We start from the raw sequence: 26,741 nt of genomic DNA, 5'->3' as shown, positions 1-26,741 counted from the left end.
AACCCTCTGGCTTTGGAACCAACCTCAATAAAACATGTCACATTGTTTCACACATTTTATTTTTTGGAAATAATTGATTATAATGAGCAGCTTGTACACACGAATCAGCTCATATAGCATCATTTTGACATAAATTCATTTTTGAAACCAGTACAGTATAACGGAATCAAGAATCAGACCATCTAATCCTTTCTAACACCTAGATCATTCCTAGAGGTCAAAGATCTTGACCCCTGCCTCTTCATCAGAGGTTAAGGGTTAGAGTTCAACTAGTTGTATGACATTACTGCATTCAACATCCCTGTCAGATGAAAGTGTCTTGGATTAATGGTGTGTGACTGGTGGTAACACCCACATTTCTAATCACTGAGCTTCAGAATATCCATACAGATGTCAGAATTAAAAAAGCAAAGTCCTAATTGAGAATCAGATCATCAGTCCTTAAAAAAAACAACAACAACAACAGTGTGTGACCTGAGCCCTTAGAAATCTCATACAACGATCAATGCTGCTTGCCTCATGTATTTATTTTTTATTAATTATGTTAATGCTAAATCAGTATATGCAAATTTTACTTAAATTTTAGTAAGCAGCAGGTTGTTATAACAGATGCAGTATTTTTCATTTGCATCTCCAAAATAACTGTTGTTCATGTATGAAGTTATATTTTAGCATTGGAAAGGTCAGCTTTGCAGGTTGCAGGGCAGCATGGAAATGAAACCATTCTATTGTTTGTTTGTTTTTTGACAGAATTCAGCCTTAAACATCTCTAAATGAATCTTAAAATTAATGCACATGTGTTTAAGACCACTGAAGATGGTATTTTTAAGAGTATGAAATGATTTTAGAATAAAATTACCTTTCAAAGCATGGCAACATTTGTATAACACCTGCATTGTTCAGCTCAAAACAGCAATTGTCTTCTCTTTGAAGCCCTGTGTGTGCACAAGAGCCTGAGTGAAATGAGCTGGACAAACTCATTGATCCAGAGCAGCGTGCAGAACCACCCCTTTCCTCCAAGCAGAGCCACAGAGGATGGATTTGGCACAATCAAAATAAAAGCAAATAAAAATGAGTCTCTTGACCACCCAAGTCCAGTGGCAGAATCATTCGAGCGGCCCATTTCAGTTCATCTATCAGAGATGATCATCCTTTCTCCGTTAGACTCCGAAGACACAGGGAAAAATGTACAAAACAGCACTCTACCCTCATTATATATCCTTTTAAAACTATATCATAAACAAAATATGAGCAAACCACTACGCTCGCATTAAAACCTGCATATAGAACAAAACGCGCAACTTAAAATTGAGCAACCTGGGAAGTGTTGGGAAGGGAAACAGTTGCTCTTTTGTTCGTTTCACACAAAGTTTAATTTCCACACTGAATCATAGACAAAGACAATTCAACAGCCACTCAAGATTTGCCACTTGTGTTTCTCGCAGCTCTGAATGGATGGCAGTTCTGTAGGCTGTGCGGTTATTGGGCAGCCCTGCCAGTCATTAGCTGAAATGCCGTCCCAGTCGGGCTGAGCGATAGTCTACTCTCAGTTGGACGAAAGCGTGGAGGAGGTTCTTGTCAAGGTTGGTCAGCTGCTCTCCAGAGCACACCTGTTTGAGGTTGTCCGGGGCAACAACCAGGAGGTTACACAGAGCATGAAGTGTGTCGAAGAGCTGGAGCACAAGAGGAACCTGCGGAGGATTTTCATGCAGCCGTTAGTCTAACACTTTATATGCATATCATACTGCATATACTTGGAAAAGTAAAAACGGTTGAAATTATCCATTTATCAATGAAAATAATTCACAATGCTGTTCATTAATACCACCTACACATAAATATTGACTTTCAGAGGTTGACTATTTTCTAAGCAAGAAGTTTCATTGCTGGTTGGTTGCAGGGGAGAAACACATTAAATTTATCTCATTATTGGTAATTTTAATTCTATTTAATTAAAAAACAAACAAACAAACAGATTTTTCAGATTCTCTGATGAATAGAAAGTTCAAAAGAATAGCAATTATTTGAAACTGAAATCTTTTCTAACATTATAAAATGTCTTTACTGTCACTTTTGATCAATGTAATGAATCCCTGCTAAATAAAATTATTCATTTATTTAATTAATTATTTTTTTAATCTAAAAGTATTAAATGAATGTTTGTGTAACACCAATTTACACAAAATATTAGGAAGCAAAAACTGTTTTCAGTAATTAAAGGGATACTCCACCCCTAAATGAAAATTGTCTCAATCACTTACCCCCATGTCGTTCCAAACCCGTAAAAGCTTTGTTTGCCTTCGGAACACAATTTAAGATATTTTAGATGAAAACTGGGAGGCTTGTGACTGTCCCATTGACTGCAGAGTAAATTGCACTGGCAAGGTCCATAAAAGTATGAAAGCCGTCGTCAAAACAGTCCATCTGCCATCAGATGTGCAATCTGAATTTTATGATGAATTTTTTTTTCCTGCTTGCAGGAAGTGTCATGGAGGAGCAGAAATTCTTTTTAATAAAGTTTTTTTTTAAAATTTTTTTTTGTGCACAAAAAACACTCTCTCGTCACATCATAAAATTCAGATTGCACGTCTGATGGCAGATGGACTGCTTTGACTACGTTGTAGTATCCCTTTAATTACATATATTTTTGGCCAATAACTATTAACCAATGAACATTATAACTTCTTGGTGCTTGAAAGTTTGTGATCCCTTTAGAATTTTCAATTTTTCAGGATTAATATGACCCAAAACATCATCAGATTTTTCAGAAGTCCTGAAAGTAGACAAAGAGAACCCAATCAAACAAATGAGAAAAAAATATATACTTTGTCATTCATTAATTGTGAGAAATTATCCAGTGTTACATATCTTGAGTGGCAAATGTATGTGACTCTTTGGTTTCAGTATTTGGTGTGACCCCCTTTTCCAGCAATAACTGCAGCTAAACATTTCTTGTAACTGCTGATCAGTCATTAACAATGGCTTGTAGGAATGTTAGCCCATTTCTCAGTACAAAAACACCAATTCTGTGGTGTTGCTTGCTTCAGGTCCTTCCACAACATTTTAATGGATTAAGGTCTGGACTTTGACTCAGCCAGTCCAAAACATTAACTTTATTCTTCTTTAACCATTCTTTGGTAGAATGACTTGTGTGCTTGTGGTCATTGTCTTGCTGCATGACCCACTTTCTCGAGATTCAGTTCTTGAACAGATGTCCTGTTGTTTTCCTTTAGAATTTAGTGGTATAATTCAGAAATCATTGTTCCATCAATGATGGCAAGCCATCCTGGCCCAGAAGCAGCAAAACAGGCCCAAACCACGATACTACCACCACCATGTTTCACAGATGGTTTAAGATTCTTATGCTTGAATGCAGTCTGTTCTTTTCTAAACATAACGCTTCTCATTTAAAGCAAAAAGTTCCATTTTGGTCTCATCTGTCCACAAAACATTTCCCCAATAACCCTATGGCTTGTCCAAATAACCTTTAGCAAACTGCAGACAGGGAAGCAATGTTCTTTTTGGAGATGAGTGGCTTTCTCCTTGCAACTCTGTCATGCACACCATGGTTGCTCAGTGTTCTCCTGATGGTGTACTCATAAACATTAACATTAGGCAATGTGATAAAGATCTTCAGTTGCTTAGAAGTTACCCTGGGTTTCTTTGCAACCTCAAGGACTATTACAAGTCTTGCTTTTAGAGTGATCATTGTTGGTCAACCACTCCTGGGGAGGGTAACAGTAGTCCCGAGTTTCCTCCATTTGTACACAATCTGTCTGACTGTGGATTTGTGGAGTCCAAACACTTTAGAGATGGCTTTGTAACCTTTTCTAGCCTGATGAGCAACATCAACTCTTTTTCTGAGGTCCTCAGAGATCTCCTTTGTTTGTGCCATGATACACTTCCAGAAACATGATCAGACTATGATAGATCCCCATCATTAAATAAAACAGGGCATGCACTGACACTTCATAGTCATGTCACTGATTGAAAAAACCTCTGAACAGATGGACTCTAATTTCACCTTCAAATTAACTACTAATCCTAGAGATTCACATACTTTTGCCACTCGCAGATATGTAATATTGGATCTTTTTCTAAATAAATAAATGACAAAGAAAATATTTGTGTCTCATTTGTTTGATTGGGTTCTCCTTGTCTACTTTCAGGAAAATTTGATTGTGTTTTGGGTCATCTTTATGCAGAAATATAGAAAATTCTAAAAGAATCACGAACTTTCAAGCAGCACTGTGTATATAATTAAGGCATCTCCATACATGAAATCCGCTATAGAAAAAGAGTATACCGTTTAAATTTGTAATAAATAAAGTGAAATGCTCAAAGCCTTTTATCTCATTTTACCATATATAAATTAATTTAAATTCAGATTTTCTCTCATAATCTATGCAGAAGATGTGAAAAACCTTCCCAGATGCATCTGGTTATAATACAAAACCAAAGTTGTTTGTTCTTTCGTGCTACGCAATCATGTTTGAGCTTCCTTTAGAACCAATAAGGGGGCAGTTGTGGACTAATGGATAGAGAGTCGGACTTGCAACCTGAAGGCCGCGGGTTCGAGTCTCAGGTCCGGCAGGGATTATAGATGGGGGACATGAATAACCAGCACTCTCTCCACCTTCAATACCATGACTGAGGTGAGACCCTTGAGCAAGGCACCGAACCCCCAACTGCTCCCTGGGCGCCGCAGCAATATGGCTGCCCACTGAATCCGGGGGTGTGTGTGCACTTGGATGGGTTAAATGCAGAGCACAAATTCCGAGTATGGGTCACCATACTTGGCCACACGTCACTTCACTCACTCACTTCACTCAATAAGGTTGGTGAATGATGGTGCTGGGGTATGTTTGTAGCAATAGCCAAAAAAAACACTGTATGGGTCAAAATTATTGATTTTTCTTTTATGCCAAAAATCATTAGGATATTATGTAAAGATCATGTTCCATGAAGATATTTTGTAAATGTCCTACCGTACATATATCAAAACTTAATTTTTGATTAGTAATATGCTAATATTGCTAAGAACTTCATTTGGACAAGTTTAAAGGTGATTTTCTCAATATTTAGATTTTTTTTGCACCCTCAGATTCCAGATTTTTCAAATAGTTGTATCTCGGCCAAATATTGTCCGAGCCTAACAAACCATACATCAATGGAAAGCTTATTTATTCAGCTTTCAGATGATGTATAAATATTTTTTGAGGTCCAGGGTCACATATATGTGCACTAATCAATGCTTATACGTGAATAAAAGCCCACATTAAATCTTTCCAGATCTCCTATTCAAGTAATGTCACTTCAAAAGACTTTGATTAAACTGCAAGATTAAATAATTTACTTTTACAATGTCTTTATGAACCTGTTGAAGCATTCATTTTTTGGGGAAATGGACATTCAATGGAGGGACAGAAATCTCTCAGGTTTTATGAAGTGTTACGAAGACAGTCGAAAGTCTTACAGGTTTGGAACAACATTGGGATGAGTAATTGATGACAGAATTACAAAAAAAATAAAATAATAATAATTACAACGCCATGAGGTTGCAAAAATAAGACCTTTGACCTCTCCTTACCTTGAAATCTTTGGCTGAGCGGCGGTATTCTGCCACATCACAGATGGCTAGCATACCACCCATGGAGCTGTAGCTGAACTGCTGCAGGTGCTCGTGGATCAGCCTATGGAACCGCACTCCCAGCTCAGTCAATACAGTGTCCACATTTTTACCATCCATGGACCGCCGCACGCGTTCCACTTGCTTACTCACATAGGCACACACCTTTGAGCACGCCTTGAAGAAAGAGCACAGGAAAGATGACATTAAACAGAAAAATCAGGCAGAATATGGCTACTAATACTAAAAATACTTCTAAAGTGCGTTAATGTTATTCAGAGAATCTTTTCATTGCACTAATATAAGATTCACAAGACAATTATTATAGAGTACAAGTTCTTACTGTAGTGTACTGTATCATGACATTGTTCTCGTCTTCTGGCTTGAAGTCTGTTTTCTTCTGTTCAGTTGCCAGAATGTGCTTCATCTGGCCTATCATGCAATTTAGTGTCCTAAAAACAAGGAAACATAAGAAAAGGTCACAGAAACTGCAGTTAATGGCAACGGTGAAGTCAAAGATACACTTTGATTAAGACAAAGTTCCATTAAACAGTTTTTTGAAGTTCTGAACCAACCGATCAATCCCGGTGTCCAGCTTCACCTCCATCTGTTCGATCACCTCTTTCTTCTTGTGCAGGCACTCCGTCAGCTTAGGAGAGGAGCTACAGGGGTTAGAGTTCAAACAAATGTAATGGTAAAGACACCAGCCAGTGGTTGCAGAAACAAAGAGACAGAAAGTAGTGAAACAAAGTCAGTCAAACTCACCTAATAAGAGGCATAAGATGATCGTTAAACTGCTTGTCAAAGAGGTGAAAGATTGTGTTGGCCTGCTGAACCACATCCAAAAAGTAAAGGTTGGCATTTTTGGCATCTGCAGACGGGATGGCTGTAAAAGTCAAAAGACAAAAAAAAAAGTATTGGCATGTAAAGTCCATTTCAGATTCATTCATTTGATGTGTTTGATTGGAGGTGGAACCAACACTTCCTTCAGGTCATGTAACAATGATCATATTTAACATAATATTGAACAGAATCACAATGTTGTAGTGAAAAATTTCAAATGAACTCTCATTGCCTCTTTTGACTTGATTTTTGTGAAGGCAAAGCACAACAGTTCACTTGCACATAATAATAGTTTAGTACGTAAACCTATTGGCACACAAAATGAAGGAATCTTCTTCCTGTGGTCGTCATGTATAGAACAACCTCAACATAAACCATGTGACCCATGACTAGCTGACAGAGGCTAAACTGAACTGCACAAAAATTGTAAAAATGTATTTTTGTAGCATTACAAGAATGATAAAACATGTAAATGAATTACATATCTAATGGAGTATCATTTGTTTTTTATTATGTTGCACAAAATAGACAATTTTTTTTTTTGATAATTATGTCAATTTTACTTCAAACTCATTTAAACCAGGGCTGTAATAGCTTACATTTTTAATGTTTTTCAGTACATTTTAGTTTTTATATTAAGGGATAAAAGGAGACTGTGGGAAAACATGCTTTTTGTGTAATGGACTGTATACAGTATCTGAACTCCCTTAATTTGTAAATAACAAATTTCAATGATTTCTCATGGGGTCATGGAGATCATTTGGTTAATATTTTTTAAAACTTATTTGGATTCCTTTTCAGACTGATGCAATAATAAATCATTCAAACAATCTTGTGAACTTCTCTGGTAGGAAACACCCAACAAAATAATTAGCTTACAAATCAAAAATCATTGTGACTATAAGCAAGTTTAGCTCTATATAAGAGCAATATCTATCTGATTAAATATGTTAGAACAGAGCATAACTAGAATAACCTACATCCACAAAATAAATTTCCATTACGTCAATATTTTATTAATTCTCATGACTTTTCCAGACCTGAAAATTCCCTTGCCTTGTGCCTTGTGTTTGGCTTCTCTCCAAAATGGTAGTAATTCTCATAATTTTTGCAGTAATTTTCCAGTCATTTTTTATTTTGGTAAAAAGATTTTTTTTTTTTTTTTAATGAAAAGTTTTTTTAAATTTCAATTTCAACCTTTTCAGTTTAGTTTACAATAAAAACTTTAATTTGGACAAACCTTTAATTACATTATTGTGCAACACTTTATTATGAACTGTTCTGTGTTTACCATACCTGACAGCCCAATCTCAAGGGCGTAGTCTATATGGTCCACACACAGATACTCCACCAAAAGCAAGAAAATGGAGAAGGCATTTTTTGGTAGATCTGCTGGGTCTGACAACTGCAACAATAACAGAAAGAGGGTCTATTATGCTAATGTTTACAGCTCACAACTTCCAACAGAAACAAATCCTAGAGATGTTTTTGTAATAAAGCAGTGCTTAAAATTCTTATACCTTGTTGCATCTCTCAAAGGCATGTCGGGTTTCCTGCAGCAGGTTGACTACAACCTCTTGTGAGAGAAAAGTCTCTCCATGTGTGTCAATACTGGGTCCCAGAGGCAAGTTAGTGCGTTGTCTGATCCTCTCTTTTAGCTCCTGGATGCTGTCAAAATGTGTAGAAGAGATGGCAGTAACAGTAAGAAATCTATCAAAGACATGTATTTAACAAAACACCTCTAAGTTTTCAGAGTAACTTTGGAAAAAGAATGGGAAAACCAAACAAACCAATAGTTCCTCACCTTCCAGTGCCTACAGGTCGTTTGTGGTGGTTCTTAGAGTCGTAATAGCGCTGAAGAATCATGCCACTGCGGTTTTGCAGATATTGTCGCTCCATGTCTATGTAGCTCTCCAGATAACAGGAGAATATATTCTTTATCAGCTTAGATAGAAACGTGTGCTTGTCTGAGCCCAAGTTAAAGTCTGAGAGTTTAGCAGCCAGTGCCGTTGTCCTAAAAACAAATGGGTTATAACACTTCAAAGCTGGTGTTCAGTAAAGCACATTAATTTCACATATATTTGAGACTTTGAACCATTTCAGACCAGACAAAAACAGTGTTTGATGAGAGCAAAGTCAACCATTTTAATAATTAATAATAATGAAAAACTGATTGATACCGTGTATAGAGGTCATAGAGGTTCTTGAGGTATTGCTCCACATCAGAGTTGCGGGTCTCATCTAGTCTTTCTTTGACATGAGCCTAAAATCATAAAACAGACGATCTGAGTCATTCCCATGTGTATTTTTGTTAGCGCACTTTAAGCACCAAAGTTTTCTATTTACAACATGCTTTTGCAGCATTGATCATTATAGTCAACCAATCAACAAACTGTAAACACGATGTAAATAAGAGATTTATTGTGCAGGGTAGACAGCTTTTATAATCATAATGGGAGTTTTTGTGAGAATGCAGAGCTCAGTCACTGAGCTCGCGCTGAACTGAAGTGATGGTAACCGATGGGAAAATCTTATGTCAAAATAGATCTATGCATCAAATCTTGGAGTGTATAGGCAGATTGATTGAGCCGCCACCAGATTTTTGTTTGTTCTGAAGAAGAAAAGGTAACATTTTATAATAACTGCACACTATGAATCATTAGGTAAGCATTAGTAAATAGTCAATTCATCCTTTATAAAGCATTGTTCCGACATTAATAGGCATTAGTAAGCAGTTTATAAATACAGCTATAAATGTTTTGTTCTTGAGCATATATATATATAATGTTTAATAATTGTATTTTCATACTTTATTAATGATAAATTTATCATTTCTAAATTATTACGTTATTTACAAACCAGTTATTTAGCAGTTGTCAGTGGTTCATAAGATCATTTAGAAAGTGTAGGTAAATAATTAATAAAATAGTTAAATGTACATTTATAAATCTTATTATTTAGACATGATAATAGTTGCTCGGTGTGTTAATAAATGCCTTATTAACACATATTCCTGCTGTAATTCATGATTAAGTCAGGTAGTTATAAAACATTTAGTAGTTGCCAGCCATCTATTTTTGTGAGCTCATCTAAAGGGAGGACTATTTATACCTTATAACGCATTTACAAAGCAGATTTAAAGGCTCATTTATCTTTCAAACAGAAAAGTTAAATAAACACAACACAGAGGGATACAGAACACAGAAATATGTTTTCAAGATGCAAAAAATTAAACTGTACAACTGTACACTTGATAAAAAAAAATGAAACTTTCATAGAAAAAAAAAATAAAATAAAAATCCGAGTGTACAGTTGGACAGTTTCATTTTTTTGCATCTTGAAATAAATATTTCTGAGTTCTGTATCCCTCTGTGTTGTGTTTGTTTTTCTTCTGTTAGGAAGATAACTGAGCCTTTAAATCTCCTTTTGTAATAGATATGCTTATAAATCAAGAATAAGGCATTTATAGCTGCATTTATAAACTGCTTACTAATGACTATTAATCTTGGGACAATGCTTTATTAAGGATGAACTGACTATTTACTAATGCTTACCTAATGATTCATAGCGTGTAGTTATTATAAAGCGTTACCGAAGAAGAAAAGTAGTACCAGTGTAAAACTCACAGCTGTAATGCTTGGATATTTGCTAGTGTTTGCTACTGTGTTCTGGTTAGTTGTTTATTGGCCCTCCCCAAGTTTGTATTATAACCTGGTCCCTAGATTTAGCTTATGTCCCACTTTTTTCTTTCCTTTAAATCGCCCACCAGGCAAAATTTCATTTGTTCACATCCCTTGCATAAAGCATTCACAGCTTTACCAAACATAGTTATACCATTTGTTAATGTGTACGTGTGTTACATACCTGTATCTTATTCTCAAAGATGCTCTGAATGAGTTTAGCCATGACAGTCTCTGGACTGCAGAAAACCTCCCCAACTTGTTTGTTAACCCGCTGACACAGAATTGCAATGTCTTCAAATACATCAGTCCGCATGTACGCTCCCTACAAACACCAAAAAACGCTGGTAGTATAACAGCACAAACACTGAGCCTAAGATAAAGTTTACTCTTGGTAGATAAATAAAACACTAAATAGTCTCAGATTCAGTCTGGTACCTCTTGGCATTGCTTGATGTAGACATCCACACAGTGAGCATAACCCTGTAACAAATAAGATAAGATAAGAATAAGAAATAATAATTTCACATTATCCAACAATGTCCAAAATAAAACTATTATGATCCTAAGGGCTCTTCACTGTATCTCCCAACAAACCTTAAAATGCAGCAGGACTGCTGCCACCTCACGCATGCGCCCAATCTCTCCCCTTCGCTGAGCTGCTGTGAACTCCTGGATCAACTGACGCTCAAGGTCATGATATTTACCTTTCAAATACACACAGGGCTTATGTTAACACTGCATATTTAGCCGATATGTAAATAACATTGTTTCCTTGTTTAGTCTACTGCTGCTTACTTGCTATCTTGGCCTTGACATCAGAAAATCTGAATAGAGACATAACAAGGAAAACAAGCATGGGAAAGAGAGAAGAAAAGAGGTAATTTAAAACTTTTTTTTTCAGCCCAAAACACTACAGATGATCAGTGTGAGAATAACACAACAAAAATGTTTGAACTTTTGCTTAGATCTCAGACACAGTCAAAACAAACTATGTGAATGAAAAAGTTTTTGCCTGTTAAGTTTTGGCCAATGCATTACCACATGTGCTCGCTTTGAATTTTGCCTGTTGTATTTTCTTCAAGCTGAAGTTGAAATATTACAAAAGGCAGATTGGAGAGGTGTTTGGAAACCTGTTTGACGCAGAACTTGCACATTTCAGTGTGTGGCGCAGAACTTGCATTTTTCAGATTTAAGCCCAAAGTATACTTTGATTTTTAGACGTACACTAGGGTTTACAAATGTAAATGTTTGCAAATGTAATTTTTTTGTGCCATAATTATTTTATATACAATATAATTATTAATACAAATATTTTATAGTACACATAAAAAAAAAATACAATGCTAATATTTAAATTTTAATCATTTTTTCACTTTTTTTTTTTTTTGTATGAATTATCATCCTTTTCAAACCTAAAATCAGCAAGCTTTTTTTGGTGGGTTGCCGGGAAGTAATATATGCGCTGCTGGTTTTAGTGCTGCCGAGTGAAGAGCGTCAGTGAATGAAATGTCACAGTTTTGCGTTTTGCTGTGAAAGTAGGTAGATTTATGCTTTCAGTTCAAATGGAAATCTTACACAGTATAACAGTTAGTCGATCAAAAATGGTGATTGTGCATTAGTCGACCGATAGTGGATTTTACGGATACCGATAGCTAGGTTGGACCACACTGGCTGATAACGATTAATCAGCTGATAGTTTTCAAAATGGATACTGAAAGAAAGCTAGTGCTTTACTATTTAAAAAAAAAAAAGGAGCAACAGTACTGAACCATACTTTGTAAATGAATACTGATCATTAAAGTCATTTCATAGTTTGCTAATGTTAAAAGAAGAAACTTTAAAATTTAAAAATGTAGCCTATTAGTAGCTAATAGTGAATGTTGAAATGAAAACACTCTAACAAGGAACCATACTTCTACAGTTTTCATTAATGCTATGAATGGACTCTTATTGTTAAGTGTTACCATTTAATTTCAACAATCACGCTTAAAGATGGCCATCTTTAAATATTTACACAAGGCCATAGCATTAAAATTACATACATATGGATATTGTATGTGTACTCACACACTTTATTTGCTTCTATTTTTTAACACTTGATAATTATCTAATCAAAAAAAAAAAAAAAGTTAGTCACACATCGGGCAAAAGCGCTTCGCTGCGTCTAGGAGAACTCAGAGGTATCACACACACACCAGACGCTTTGCGTTCAAATCAAGTGGCGGTCTAAAACAATTTATTTAAAATCACCAAACGGACATAAGTTTGCTTCAAGAATGAACAATGTGGCATAAATTAGTTTGAAGTTCGGTGTTTAAAAAAAACAGAGCAAGCGGAAAGAGAACGCGGGATCTGTATTGTTTTGGTCGTACCTGTGCACTTGCTCACCACTTATGTGCACCCTTGAGAATAACAATAGAGGGTAGTGATTGCTTGAGAGGGTTAAAGGGATACTCCACCCCAAAATGAAAATTTTGTCATTAATCACTTACCCCCATGTCGTTCCAAACCCATAAAAGCTTTGTTCGTCCTCGGAACACAATTTAAGATATTTTGGATGAAAACCAGGAGGTTTGTGACTGTCCCATTGACTGCCAAGTAAATTACACTGTCAAGGCAAAGAAAAGTATAAAAAACATTGCCAAAATAGTCCATCTGCCATCAGTGGTTCAATCTGAATTTTATGAAGCGACGAGAATACTTTTTGTACGCAAAGAAAATAAAAATAAACAACATTTATTCAACAATTTGTCTCTTCTCTGTGTCAGTGTAGCACCATTTTGGAGAGCATCCGATGGACGCAAAGTGCGTACGCTCTTCTCTGTCATCAGTAATGCATGAATACGCATTGTACGTTTATTTACGCTTTGATTTGAACAGAAACAGCGTATTCATCTGTTACTGGTGACAGAGAAGAGCGTACGCACTTTGCGTACGTACAAAAAGTTAAGTATTCTCGTTGCTTCATAAAATTCAGATTGAACCACTGATGGCAGATGGACTATTTTGGCGAAGTTTTTTATACTTTTCTGTGCCTTGACAGTGTAATTTACTTGGCAGTCAATGGGAGAGTCACAAACCTCCTGGTTTTCATCCAAAATATCTTAAATTGTGTTCCGAGAATGAACAAAGCTTTTACAGGTTTGGAACGACATGGGGGTAAGTGATTAATGACAACATTTTCATTTTGGGGTGGAGTATCCCTTTAAGAGATTCCTGCAACTCTAGTTTAAACAAGTACTGAGACATTATTATTGGTTATAACTAGGGATGTCAACGATTAATCGTTTAAATGATTAATATGGTCGATTAAGCAATTTCACTTTGGGGTGCATGCGGCTCATGAGCAAAACACGTGCAAGCGGGTGTGAGTGACAGTGACGGAGCTGGATCTTTTGCGGAAATAATTCACAAATGTACTAATTATGCTATTAATGTGATCCAAACTTTAAAAGTACATTAAAATAGAAACAATACAAAGTTCTTCAAGATGGAAAGCAATAGCAATTTAGTAACTGTCTTGTTTAATTATAATTTCCCCAGATAATTGTTTCATATCGGGCACTGTGCTTTGACAGGGCTGCAGGACACGAGCAGAACATAATTCATTCCTGCAACTTATTAATTTGTGACCACAGTCCATGTTTCATTAATTTGTTCCCTAGATAACCAATGATTTAACCACAAATGAATTAGGAACGTAGAAGTCGTAGGAACGAATTCTTAATCCATGGACTCAAAATCTTTTATTTCCTCCCCGCATGTTTACCACAGTACGAGATGCGAAAACAGTGATTAAAAGTGAATGACAAGAAAATAAACCTGCGAAATTACAGGGTGAGACATAGGGCTGTCACGATAACTACTTTTTGTTGTGCGATATATTGCACCAAAATTAATTGCGATAAACAACATTATTGTCATTTTAAGACAATTTTATTTCACTAATTATATAATTACAGTATGACAATATAATAGCATAATAATGCAAGTACACTCTTTCAAAGAACAAAGAACATTTTATTCTTAAGAATATTTAGACATTAGAACCGGAATGTGAAAAAAATATATGCTAAATAAATAAAACAAATACCGGCTCATTCACGTTAATTGGCTCACCTCTCTCATTCGGCTTAAAGCCAAAATGTTCCCACACCGGAGCTGAAGATTGCGGCTTTGAAACCAAGTCCATTGGGACTTGTTCTTCCTAACTGGCTGTAGTTGTCACGAAACACTTTATAATGCAGTGGGTTCATGCCTTCTCTTCACCTGTCGCTGTCCGCTCTGTGTGTGTGTGTGGGGAGAGGCAGCGCGATCGACTAAAATGTTGGTGATATTCATTTTTATCTAAAAAAATTCATATAATCATTATTCTTAATTATAAAAAAATGATCAGTCGCAATATATCGCGGCACCAAAAATGATCGCGCTCATTTCCATATATCATGCGATAAGTCGATATATCGACTATCGCGACAGGCCTAGGAGACGGTGAGGATTTAGCAAAAGAAAGATTCAATATTAGGCTATTAAATTTGAGATCAACCGGTAAAACAGAACACAAAGATTTCAGGGGTTAAAGCAAAAAAAAATCCTGAGCCCGAACTTTTTCCCGGGGGTGGGGGAGGGGGCAAAGCATGCAATGACTGTTGCAACTTAAACATTTGAAAGGATACTATGGCAAAGTTATTGCTTTCCTTATTGAAACTGATTTATTTATTTTTTTTCATGGTTGACCTGAAGAATGAAAGCTATATCACACACTTGGAAAATTATGAGCTATATCACCGCTTATCAACACTAGGGGTGTGACAATATATTTAGATCACGAGATGAGACAAAATACAGATAATCGGTTCACTAGAACGAGGCAATTTGAATGCTATTTTTAAGAAATTTTCAATGACAAAATATTTGCCTTCTAATTACAAAAAGTAAAAATACAGTTTTATTTTGAAATATTTTAACTAATCTATGGCTGTAACTAATGATTATTTTGGTAATCAAGTAATCTACTGATTATTTTGACAATTGAGTAATCTGATATTTTTATTAACACAAACAGACCTAAGTGAAAACCAGGCTGTAGTATGATTATTTATATATAAACTAACGATGAGGCAATAATAATTGGCTCAAATAAGATATCAAAACCAAGTAATTACATGGTTTTAATGACAACACAGTTAAAATAGGCTACATAATGTAATATGCCTATACATATGAACATAACCAACTTAAGTAAATTATAACAAATACCTGCAGAGGGCGCCAACGGCCTGGTGACATTTCGCTTTACAGCATGATTAAACAATATTTTAATCCAATAAATATTAATATTTGGCCACATGCAGAAACTTTTATTTTGAAATATTTTAACTAATCTATGGCTGTAACTAATGATTATTTTGGTAATCAAGTAATCTACTGATTATTTTGACAATTGAGTAATCTGATATTTTTATTAACACAAACAGACCTAAGTGAAAACCAGGCTGTAGTATGATTATTTATATATAAACTAACGATGAGGCAATAATAATTGGCTCAAATAAGATATCAAAACCAAGTAATTACATGGTTTTAATGACAACACAGTTAAAATAGGCTACATAATGTAATATGCCTATACATATGAACATAACCAACTTAAGTAAATTATAACAAATACCTGCAGAGGGCGCCAACGGCCTGGTGACATTTCGCTTTACAGCGTGATTAAACAATATTTTAATCCAATAAATATTAATATTTGGCCACATGCAGAAACTTTTATTTTGAAATCGTGATGTACAACATGGCATTTAGACATAGGTTGACGTATTCTCCTGTGTTGGCAAAGGTTTATGATTTACCTTACAAATCTAGTGAGAATGCACATTGTTTTCCCAGATGAACTTTAAGCAATTCTCACAGCGTATACAGAGGAAGAGTTTAGCCCCTTTCACACATACAGTCTTTACTGGTAAATTACCGGAAGAATTACCATTAAGAGATCATATGTGAACAGGACCTTTTCAAAAAGCTCGGTAAATTTGTTCTGGCAATCATATTGTTCTTATGGAGATGACATGATTACTCTGAGCTGTTTACAAAGCTCCGCTGCTTTTTAATGAGTTTTTCCATGTAAATATGCACTAGAATGGACTTTGACCATCGCGCCTCGCAGCTTTTTGTTGCGCTTCTCCATTCCGCATCTCGTGTTTATGAGAGCAAAAAATTCTGATTGACTAGTAATGTTAGTTTGGTTGAGAGTGAAAGCTGCACTCCTCTCATAGGTAGGCGAACTCATGGACTCGACACTGTCGACAGTGATATCAACTTTTTTTTTTTTTATTTGTAGGATTTTTTTTTTTTTTTTTTCGCAGCCAAACGCTGCACCCCGGAGATCCGGCACGGTGCCAGAGAACTTTAAGCCCTGAGATTTGTACCTCATTGTGTCATAATGCTCACGTAAAAATGTTTCATATGAGCAAGTGTGTTTTGCCGTAGCACCGCTGGTGGTTGGAAGCAGTTCACTGACCGCGTGGCACAGCCCCACGCGCCGTAGTTACGTTTGGGATTATTTTATTTTAAATTCCGATAAAGTCAATTGCAAACACTGCGAATGTGTTTTAAAGGGGTCATCGGATGCAAAATTCACTTTTCAAGTTGTTGAACATAAATGTGTGTTGGAAGTGTGTGCACACATCCACCCTATAATGATAAAAGCTCTAAGTGAGCTGTAGTCCGACCAGCCATTGTGTCGACTCAGGTGAAGGGGAAGACAAGATGTCTTCGATTAAGCGATTGAGGTGTTTTGTTGTTGGATGTAATAATGAATATAGCAGTCATCATTTACTCCCGAGATCTGAGCCGCTGAAGACGCAGAGGATTAACGTTATTTTAGCTTTGAAGTGAATGCACCGATCCCCAATCTGCCTAAATGCATCTATGTTCACGTGAATCATTCGTGATCCAGCCTCACCTACAGAAGTAGTGAGTATAAGGGTTTTTTTATGAATCTTTGCTAAATGCCTTTCCTAATAATGTGCTAGTTAGCCAGTTTCGGGGCTAGGGGCGGAGTGAGCAGAACCCATTAGCATTTAAAGCAACATGGGACTATAATGGCTTGCTAAAAACAGGGCTGATTTTGACAGGTTTAAAAAGGTGTTTTTTACACTACAATTGAGAAATTTTACCCAAATTATGTTATAGACTTATAATTACGACCCTAAAGAATCATATCAACTTGTGCAAAATGGGCATCCGATGACCCCTTTAAAATGCAACAACGAGCATCATGAAACTTTATAAAAAGACGAATTCAGCGATTTCTGTGGCAGGATATGAAACAGCCAACAAAGTATATTGATCCCAAACATAACTACGGTGCGCTTTCTTCATTTTATCAAATGATCATAATCACATCTATTAATTTTACTATCCTGCTACTAGCCTTTTATTTAGACTAAAACCCCCTTTCATTCGTGTGAGGAAGCTGGCATTTTGAGTTCACGCAATCTAACTAATTTGTGCACGCTTATTCTTAAGCAGCCCTTAATGTCAATCATGGATCAAATCAATCCACCATGGCAAACAGCGAATATATGTGTGCCGTTTAATGCATTTGAGATGTTTTGTTTTCCTCAGTGCATAACTGACATATCATGAGTATATTTTTCATCTGTAAATGTTAGAAAGTCATGCAGATATATCCATTTTGCTGTCAGTAGTGGGCTTACGTGAGTGGACGTCTCTAAACAGACGGAGTCAAATACGCATTTTATGATAGCAGTAACTGTAAAGGGACTATTGTAATGGGTAAATAAAATGTAAGCTAATACAGTCCTAATTACTAAGCTCAGATGAGTTATGCATGTTTCTTGTAGCAGTTAAAATGTAGTTTTAATTTAGTGATTTTAACTTTTAGGTTAGGGATTGTTAATGCTTTAAAGAGCAATGCTAGATTGTAATGTTTTAATGCTATCTGTTCTAACTATAAAAGCTACAGCTGTTATAAAACCAGAGAGAAAGGCTAGTATGTGAGAGAGTCAGTGGTAATATAATTGCATTCCTATTGGTCAGTGAGCTCAGCTTAGCCTGACCTGAACCAGGTTAGCTTTCCAGCATAAGTAGCCACAGTGAAAGAGGTTGATCTTTGTTAAATTTGCGTTATGGAACCAAATCATTTGACAAGGAGTCAGACTAACTGAAATAAGCCTGGCCTATTTGGTAAACTTGTTTTATGAAACAGGCCTCGAGGCTAGAAGTCAGAAGACACATAAGTTAATTTATGATTTGCTGTCTGTCTGAAACAAAGAAATAAAAGTGATCATATTTTTCCAATTGCATCGAATCGCATTGTGTTGAATCGAATCTAAATCGAATCGCACTGCATCGTAATAGGGGTGAATCGCATCGATAGCTGCTTCATATGTATCTTCAATGTATCGTAGCGTTGGCTATGCATCGAGATGCGTATCGCATCAGCCTCAGTTATGGAGATGCACATCCCTAGTTTGCCTGTATGCATATACTAAGCATACACATTAAAACCCCGAAGTATACTTTGGCTTTCAACATGTATCAGTGCTGTTTATATGATCTCTTGTATAGCACAACATTACTAAACCATTCCCCGAACCTCCAATATGGCCTAGAATCCATCGGCAGGTCGCTTACCTATCAAACGGCAGCTCCTGAGCGATCAGGTGCAACTTCTGAATGATGTCTGCAGCTTCTTTTATCTGTTTGGGATGAGAACAGACCATGGTGAGAGTGGGAAAACGGTCACTACAGGACAGGCACCTCAGCACACAAACAGAGGCCAGAGGCAACACCCTTAAATCTGGGGATCGGCTTACGGTAAATCTGTCCCTCTCGTGTATGTCCCTCACTCTGCTTGTCCACCATGAGGATGATTAGAGTTAGCTCAGCCCCGCACACCTGAACCTCATCATCGTCAGACTTTAACCCCTGTCCGTCAGCCGCTGCCCAGCCAACACCTTACGCTCACTCATGACTATTAAGAATGGACTACGGCTAATCCCTCGGTAAATCACCTCCCATAATCTGTCCCCATAGGCAGGTAGGAGGTCGAGGCAAAAACAGGACCCTGACAAGAACCCCCCACCTCTCCCTTCAAGCCCGATGTACGAGGAGAAGAAAAAGGCGATCCGAAAGGCCCTGCCGTCCACATATCCTCTGTTCCCACTCTCCTTTTCCTGCCTGCCTCAGCTAACATCATTATTGTGCTCCCGTGAGGTGGATCCATCCCTTTTCCGCTCTCCTCGCCGAGGTTTTCTAAGTATCTGTCCCCCAGCTAAGATTAGCTAAATCCCATGTAAGTGATGTAGCCGTCTCCCAGCAGTAGGGGGTTTTACCGGCGCTTGTCTCTTCGCTGCCTGGGCCCGGCCCTCCCTTTCACAGGGATTAACCCAGCCTTCGTTCCTTCCATTTCCCTTCTCTCCTTCCCCCCTCAGCTATTCACCGGCAGCTCCTCTCACTTCCCCTCTTTTCTCTTCTGGAGGCGTGTACGTCTTGAGAAATATTGAAAAGTCTGGCGGGTATATTCCCACATGGCTCTCTGGAAGCATGTTGGTGGCCTTATGCTAATAGCATCAGAAGATGTAAGACTTGCCACCCAGGGTCGGTCACATCATTACCGAGTGACTTGAGAGATTAATTTATAAAGTGGCATTTCCAATTAAGCTGGCATACATCAACATCTAAGCAGGCCACATATATTAGCCTCAGGCATCCATTATGGCAACATGCATCACTGTTGCGAACAAAATAAATTTTTGTTGCAACAGTTGCTTCGGTTACAACTTCAACACAGACCACTGTCTAGAAAGTCCAGTTTTCCCCAAAAATCTGAAATCTATAGGCAACACCCACATTTACTCAACTGGATCTGGCCTGTCATGGGTAGAGTTGCACCAACTGTTCATAAGTTGCTACTTAAATTGGAACATAAAGCCCATGTCAAGAGTTAAGTAAATACTAGCTTACAACTATGTCTGTACTTAATTTTGTTGCACAATTTAGATCTTAAAGGGATAGTTCACCCAGATATGAAAATTTTGTCATCATTTACTCACCCTCATGTTATTCCAAACCTGTATGAGTTTATTTCTTACACTGAGCATAAAAAGATATTTTGAAGAATGCTGGTAATCAAACAGTTGTTGGTCCCCATTGACTTCCATAGTATTTTTTCCCCTACTATGGAAGTCAATAATGACCTGTTCTTCAAAATCCTTCAAAGTATCTTCTTTTGTGTTCAACATAAGAAAGAAACTTATACATGTTTGAAACAACATGACGGTGAGAAAATGACAACAAAAACTTTTGAACTATTCCTTTAAGGAAGAATGTAGCTAGTTTGCTGTAAGCTCTTTGTAAAGTAATGCAAAGTTGCATAATAACAGCGTTTACTTTCAATGATCCAATAGCGGCCTTCAAATTACATGAATCTCAGTTTATCCTGTTAAAGTTTATTTTAACTTCGATTTTGTACTTGCGTAATTAACAGTAAAAATAAGTTTCCATTAAAATATGATACTTAAGAGTTTATATGTAAATAAATTCAAAAACTGTATATGCAAGGAGCAATAAATAAATACTGATATAAAGCATAAGTGACATTTATTTACTAAAATTGATTTTATTTGATATGCAATGCCCATGATTCGGAATGATGTAGCTACACTTGAAATTAATCTGACTTTTTTCCCCCACAGAAAATCAATGAAAATAAAGCCCAATATGTAATTGTAGCCCTTTGCAACATTTGTGGTTTGAATGTGGTTCTGAAGTTGAATACTTAAGATGTAGTATTACTAGGCAGTCTCTCTAAATCTGACCTTGTCAGGATTGTTGAAGACATCACTGCGCAGTTCTCCATCCAGGAACTCGTTGAAGTATGTCATGAGTCTCTGAGCCTCCACTGCCCTTTGTCTTGGAGTATTAACACCTTCTAGCTGATCTCCCAGATGACACACCTTGGTGGCCACATAACTGATATGTTCATCCAACTCCTGGAAGTGCTGGAAGGCTACCTTTGAAACAAGCATAACAAGAAAGTGAAGGTTAAATGGGGTACACTTAAAGGCACGTGTAATATAATTCATGGTGAAGTAACACATGGCTCCCCAAATGGTTAAAATGAATGCAAAATGTAAAAGCCACTGACTTGGTTGCTCCTCTGCAGGTCTTGGACCTTGTGGGCAAACTCCTTGGCTTCACGGTGACATTGCTGCTCCAATTTCTCCACCTTCCTTTGAATTCTTTCATCCAGCTGTTTTAGTTCCTCAATGTGGTTCACAAACTCTTCCAGCAACCTGGAACCAAAGACATGACATTAAAGAGCTGCAGGCAGCAAAGCACAATTTCTGTCTTGACAAGCATTTTAAATACTTTAAACTCATTAAAGGGAATAAAACACTACATGTTTGTAGCCTTTAATTTTTTCCCCCTGAAGTCCACTTAATGTCATTCTTGGTGTCTTTCAGCTAAAACCTAATTTAGTTTCACAACACCTCTGTAGACTAAAACTTGTAAGTGTACAGTTCATGCAGTGCAGGCATAGCCTACATAATTATGCAACATTACCACTATCTTTTATTATTCCATAAGCCTTGCAAGTAAGGCTTAAACATAACATATATGGTTGCCTTGTAATGGATAATAATAGATGTATGGTGTCAACACTTTATTTCTGAGTATGCATGGACAGTACAGCATGTATGCTGAAAAAGGTGGGTTGATAAATCTGGGCGGTCATATGTTAGTGCGGTGGCAGTTTTGACATAACTGTGATACATTCTGAATTGTTTAAAAGTTTGGGGACAGGTAGTTTATCTTTTTTTAATTAAAACTTGCATAATGCATTCACTTGATTAAAAGTGCAAGTAAAGACTTTTAATTCATTTCAAATAAATACTGTATGTTTGAAGAGTAGTGTGTGTGCACAGACCATATTGAACACTTATTTTAAAAGCGCAAGCAAAGTCCTGTTTTCCATGTTACATTCCTTTCTAGGTGTATATGGTCTCAATATTAAAGGAATGGATGAGCTTAAATGTTATTAATAGGGTTGTCAGTCGCTAATTCTTTTTAAATCTAATTAATTATATGACGTGTCGATTAATTAATCTAATTAATCGCAAATTAAATTTGACTGTGACAATACCCAGATAAATTAAAGCCATTATTGTGTTAAATGAGAAAGTATCAAGAAGACTTTACAAATTGTAGCTGTAGAAATAAATATTTTATTTGATTCAACATAAAATTTATTACACGTAAACATTTAGGCAACAATGGCCTAACATAAACTATGGAACGTAGAAGATAATTTGAGAAACATCTCAGTATATTTGGTTCATACAATGAAAGTCACAGCTTTGTTACCAACAATCTTCAAAATGCCTTCTTTATATGTTCCACAAAAGAAAGGTTAGAAAGGACTCGAGGGGACATGTGTAAATGATGACAGAATTTTTTTTTTTGGGTGAACTATCCTTTTAATGCTTTTTATTTTTATTTATTTATTTTATGAAATGATACTCCAAATAAGAAACCGAATCTGATAGCAGGTGGTGGTAAATGTCTTTAGGAGTCATTAATTCAGGAATGGAGTAAATGGCTCACTTTATGAATAGGCTATTGAATCATTGGTTCACATGATTCATTCAAAATGCGGATTCATTCAGAAACTAAACACCGCTGTGTTGTTTGGAGATGCACAACAATTCTGTTAAGCACTCGTGTAATATTGCTCTCGCTGCTCTTGTGATATCGCTTATTCTATGACATACATTTTAGACAAAAACACATAAAGGGGCATTTTTGCACCACTATCTAGAATTTTATGGTATAACTGCATTTATGGAGTTTTTACCCTGCATCATATTTGTCAACAGTCAACTGTATGAAATGTAAGATGACGTACAAGTCAGAGGGCGGGGACAGTGCGTTAACTGCGATAAAATATTTAAATAGTGTTATTTTTTCATAACTAATTAAGTTAACGTGTTAAACTGACAGCCCTAGTTATTAATCATTATAGTTTACTGATTTACTTATGTAAACCATAGAGCAAAAAGTCTGAGACCACCCTGAAAATCTGGATTATTATTATTTATTTATTTTTTTCCCCCTCCAATTCAGTTAAACATTTTGGAAATTTTAATGAAAAAAACTATTACTACTATTATGTACTACGTCTAGGTCACTAAACTAATAAGCAAATCTGAGACAATAAACAAGTCAATACATTTAAACATATGGCCTTGCTTTCATAAGAATGCTGTTCTTAAGATACTCAAATCATGCCGGTTAACATAAAATAAAATAATCAGATTTTACAGATATGGGCTGCCAAATTTGTGTTCATTTTTAATTAAACTGCAAACTAATTGTTATGCAGACAATATAATTTATCATTTTCTCAAGTGGTCACACACTTTTGGATGCCACTGCTTGTTGAAATTTGTTCATATGGCCTACGTGGAAACTAGTCACTTGCCAAAAGAAGGAGAATCGCTGACAACCAGAACTCCGGAGTAATTTTCATACATGAAAAGTACACTAGAGCGGAGGCTTCGGTGAGCGTTCCAAAGAACACTCTTTGTGTCCACAGAACACTGAAAAACGGTCCATTTCACAGTCTGATTTGCACGATGTAGGCTTATGTCCCAAATTAAGTTAGCTTGGCTAGCATGTAATCTGTGAGGAAATGTTATATAAAACCTGACCAATCGTAGGAAAATGCCTGAAGCTCTGTTCCCAGATCCTGAAACCAGCTCAACGGCAGGGATCAGTATATGCTGGGCTGAGATTCATTTATCTTTCATGAAAGCTTCTCCAAATAGATGCTGAAAAAAATCTGAGAGACTGATCTCAAACTGTGAAGCGAAAAAGCATCCAGGGAGAGCATCTTATTTGTCAGGATCACATAAGCACTTACCTCGGCAGCAAATAAGCTAATGGCCTGTTACCATAAATTGTGGTTCTTCATAAAAAGTGTCTCTCTGCGCGGTGCGTGTGCGCGTATATTTAGGAAACCTCACGCATACAACCAAAAGCTTCGTCAGCTGCATTTCAAAGAACTTGTAGGACAGCAAAGTCAAAAGCTCCAACTCAGCAAGTTTGGATTCTCTGGGTGGTAGCAAAACATTCTGAAGTGATGAGTATATAATCTCATATCACCGTAATTCCCTAAACGCTGCTGGCAGCTTAAGTTCTTTTTCCTCTCCATCTTTTCCCCTCAAATTTGTTCTCTTCCATCATTTGTAAGTCAATGGTTTGCCCAGCTCACAACAGCCTCTTCATGGTCGGTTATTTGAGAGCTTGGTGTAAAATTTGGGGCGATGTTTCTGCTCTGGCAGTCAAAAGCACTTTTGCTGTGTCTGTGTGTGTTAAAGTAAACTTCTTTTGTCTCTGACAGTGAAATGACTGTCAAACTTCAACAAAATGATATGTTGTGATTACATCCGCACTATAAATTTATTAGAAAAGGAACTTTAAAATGTTTTTGGACAGTTTTGAATTTCACTGCATTAGAAAACTCAATATCTGTGGCAAAACAAGTGGCATTTGCAAATAAATCTTTTTATACGCTTTCTCTCAACTAACTACGCTTCAGCAGATGTTTGAAGTCAGTCATGTCCAACATTTGACAATTGCAAAGTGTCCAAACTATTTGTCTTTATTTTAAACAAGATATCTTTTGTTTTATCTATTTAAACTTCTTTTATTTTACCTCATTTTTGTGCAACGTTTTGCTTAAAAAGGGTTTGTGCTAGGCATCTTTTTATAAAGGCAACAACAAGATTAAGTGTGGTTTAGCCTTCTAAATATTTTCTTGGGCCAATTTATGTATAACTAGACCCAGAAAGAACAGAATATGTCTGCATATGTTTGCTTTACTTTAGAACAAATATGGAAAATTAATTTAAATAAAATATGCTCAATAGAGCTAGTAAGACTATTAGGATCTTGCCGGTATCTAAAAGCATGAAATTTTCCTTAGTATATTAAATAAATGAAAAGGAAAAACACAGTGAATGTTTGGCACTTTGTGAATGATGGATGGTCCAATCCTACAGAAATCAGTGTTTAATGTGTATAAGATAAAAATTAAGATTTATATAATGCATACGCAGCACTAACACACTTCACATATATAAACTGCATATAGTCTTCTTAGGAATTTAAATAATGCAATAGTTGCAGAGCTGAAAATGAATACAATCCAAAAACTACACGACCAATCAAAAGCGTATGCGCAATTACTAATACTTTATTAATATTTTTTCCATATTTTAGAATAGTAAAGTACAATCAAAACTACGAGATCCCATCGCATTCACCTCTCTCTCAGTCTACTAGTGTCTATCAAAATGTGTTTATAAAATGTTAATTCAATCTTATATTTCAGCTTCTATAACGTAGCCAGCATTACACAACTCTGCACACTCCGAGCTTCTCATTAGCGATTTCATGAGGTGCATCCTATGAATGTTTTTGTACAGTATTGAAGGGGTTGCCATCTACACTGACACCTTGTTTTATGTTACTATCCCATACAACTCAACCATTTCAAGAAGAAAATCATACATAAGCAAATGTTTGTTTGTCTACAAAACTCATTTCAAATATTTAAGCTTTAGATCAAAGGGTATTTAACATCAATGAAGCTAAACGACTTGTTTTGTACGTTTATGGCAATTATAAATCTTTTGAGACTCACTTTTTGGGGTCAAATGCCTCTGCACCTCCTTTGGAACCTCCTCCAGGTGTTCTCCAGGCCAGTCTCTCAATATACTCATCAGCATCAAACGGTTCCTGTTAAGATCACAAAAATAATAATGAATAAGAAGCAAAATGTAATTGCTAATGGAATGCACAGATAAATAAGCTTTAAAAAATAAGGATGACCATCTGGACTGGTCTAGAGAATCTGAAGAGTTTGTATTCACAATTTTAAATGATAACTGCACAGTTCGTCTAACAACACAAACCAGGACAGCTGGGCAGAGTATTTATGTGACACTGTGGTGTTTAGCTTCTCATTAGTGTTAACGTTAACGTTACTGTCTGCATGCAGCAAGTCATTATATGTTGAAACTAAACAATGTAAATACTGCACGCGAAAAACTGACTTATATGAGATAGGAAAACAGCTTGAGCTGTAACGCAGACCGTGACAGCCTTCGTGACATCTTTAGAAGAAAAAAAAAACACAAAAAACAGACCTACCTCGAATAACTGAGCTGTTGTAACGTTAGCCATATTTCACAGCGCCAGAAATCAAAAGGTAAATCCGCAAATCCCTACAACGGCGTAACGTTAGTTTCGAGACTATATTTTGCTCCTTGTTGTTTATATCTATTCTGAAAACAATTGCTTCCTGCATCCAGCTGCCATGACCGGGCCGGAAATAGAAAGAAAGGATACGGGGCGAGGATAAGAGGGCTATGCGTTTGAAAGCAGGTCTGAGATCAGCTTTGATATTCTACTCCAATGTCGTTAAAAAAACAGCGCAGTTTTTACGGCTGATCCTACGTCAGCTCCGTCGCAGCGACCCGACCACG

General features: G+C 36.5%; 1 protein-coding gene across 1 annotated transcript; it reads right to left on the bottom strand.

The window, feature by feature from the left end:
• Positions 1–42: 42 nt before the first annotated feature.
• exoc5 (exocyst complex component 5) lies at positions 43–26,609 on the bottom strand. Its single transcript, XM_058749223.1, has 18 exons — positions 26,407–26,609; positions 25,898–25,992; positions 21,335–21,482; positions 21,006–21,200; positions 18,820–18,884; positions 10,951–10,979; positions 10,750–10,859; positions 10,591–10,635; positions 10,337–10,477; positions 8,653–8,735; positions 8,277–8,486; positions 7,993–8,140; positions 7,769–7,877; positions 6,395–6,515; positions 6,205–6,291; positions 5,973–6,081; positions 5,591–5,806; positions 43–1,691 (listed from the first exon to the last, which is right to left on the bottom strand). The coding sequence occupies exons 1-18, from the start codon at positions 26,437–26,439 to the stop codon at positions 1,503–1,505; spliced, it is 2,133 nt and encodes a 710-aa protein (XP_058605206.1). The 5' UTR covers positions 26,440–26,609; the 3' UTR covers positions 43–1,502.
• Positions 26,610–26,741: the final 132 nt, after the last annotated feature.

Source organism: Onychostoma macrolepis, chromosome 17 (genome assembly GCF_012432095.1).
Source record: "Onychostoma macrolepis isolate SWU-2019 chromosome 17, ASM1243209v1, whole genome shotgun sequence".
Lineage (NCBI taxonomy): Eukaryota > Metazoa > Chordata > Actinopteri > Cypriniformes > Cyprinidae > Onychostoma > Onychostoma macrolepis.
Note: the sequence above shows the minus strand (reverse complement) of the source record. Positions and strands in the feature narration are given on the sequence as shown.

Coding starts and splice junctions, on each gene's coding strand:
- exoc5 (XM_058749223.1), bottom strand. CDS start 26,439: ATGGCTAACGTTACAACAGCTCAGTTATTCGAG. Junction 21,483..25,897: donor GAGGCATTTGACCCCAAAAA/GTGAGTCTCAAA, acceptor CTTTGGTTCCAG/GTTGCTGGAAGAGTTTGTGA. Junction 8,487..8,652: donor CTCTATGACCTCTATACACG/GTATCAATCAGT, acceptor ATTTGTTTTTAG/GACAACGGCACTGGCTGCTA.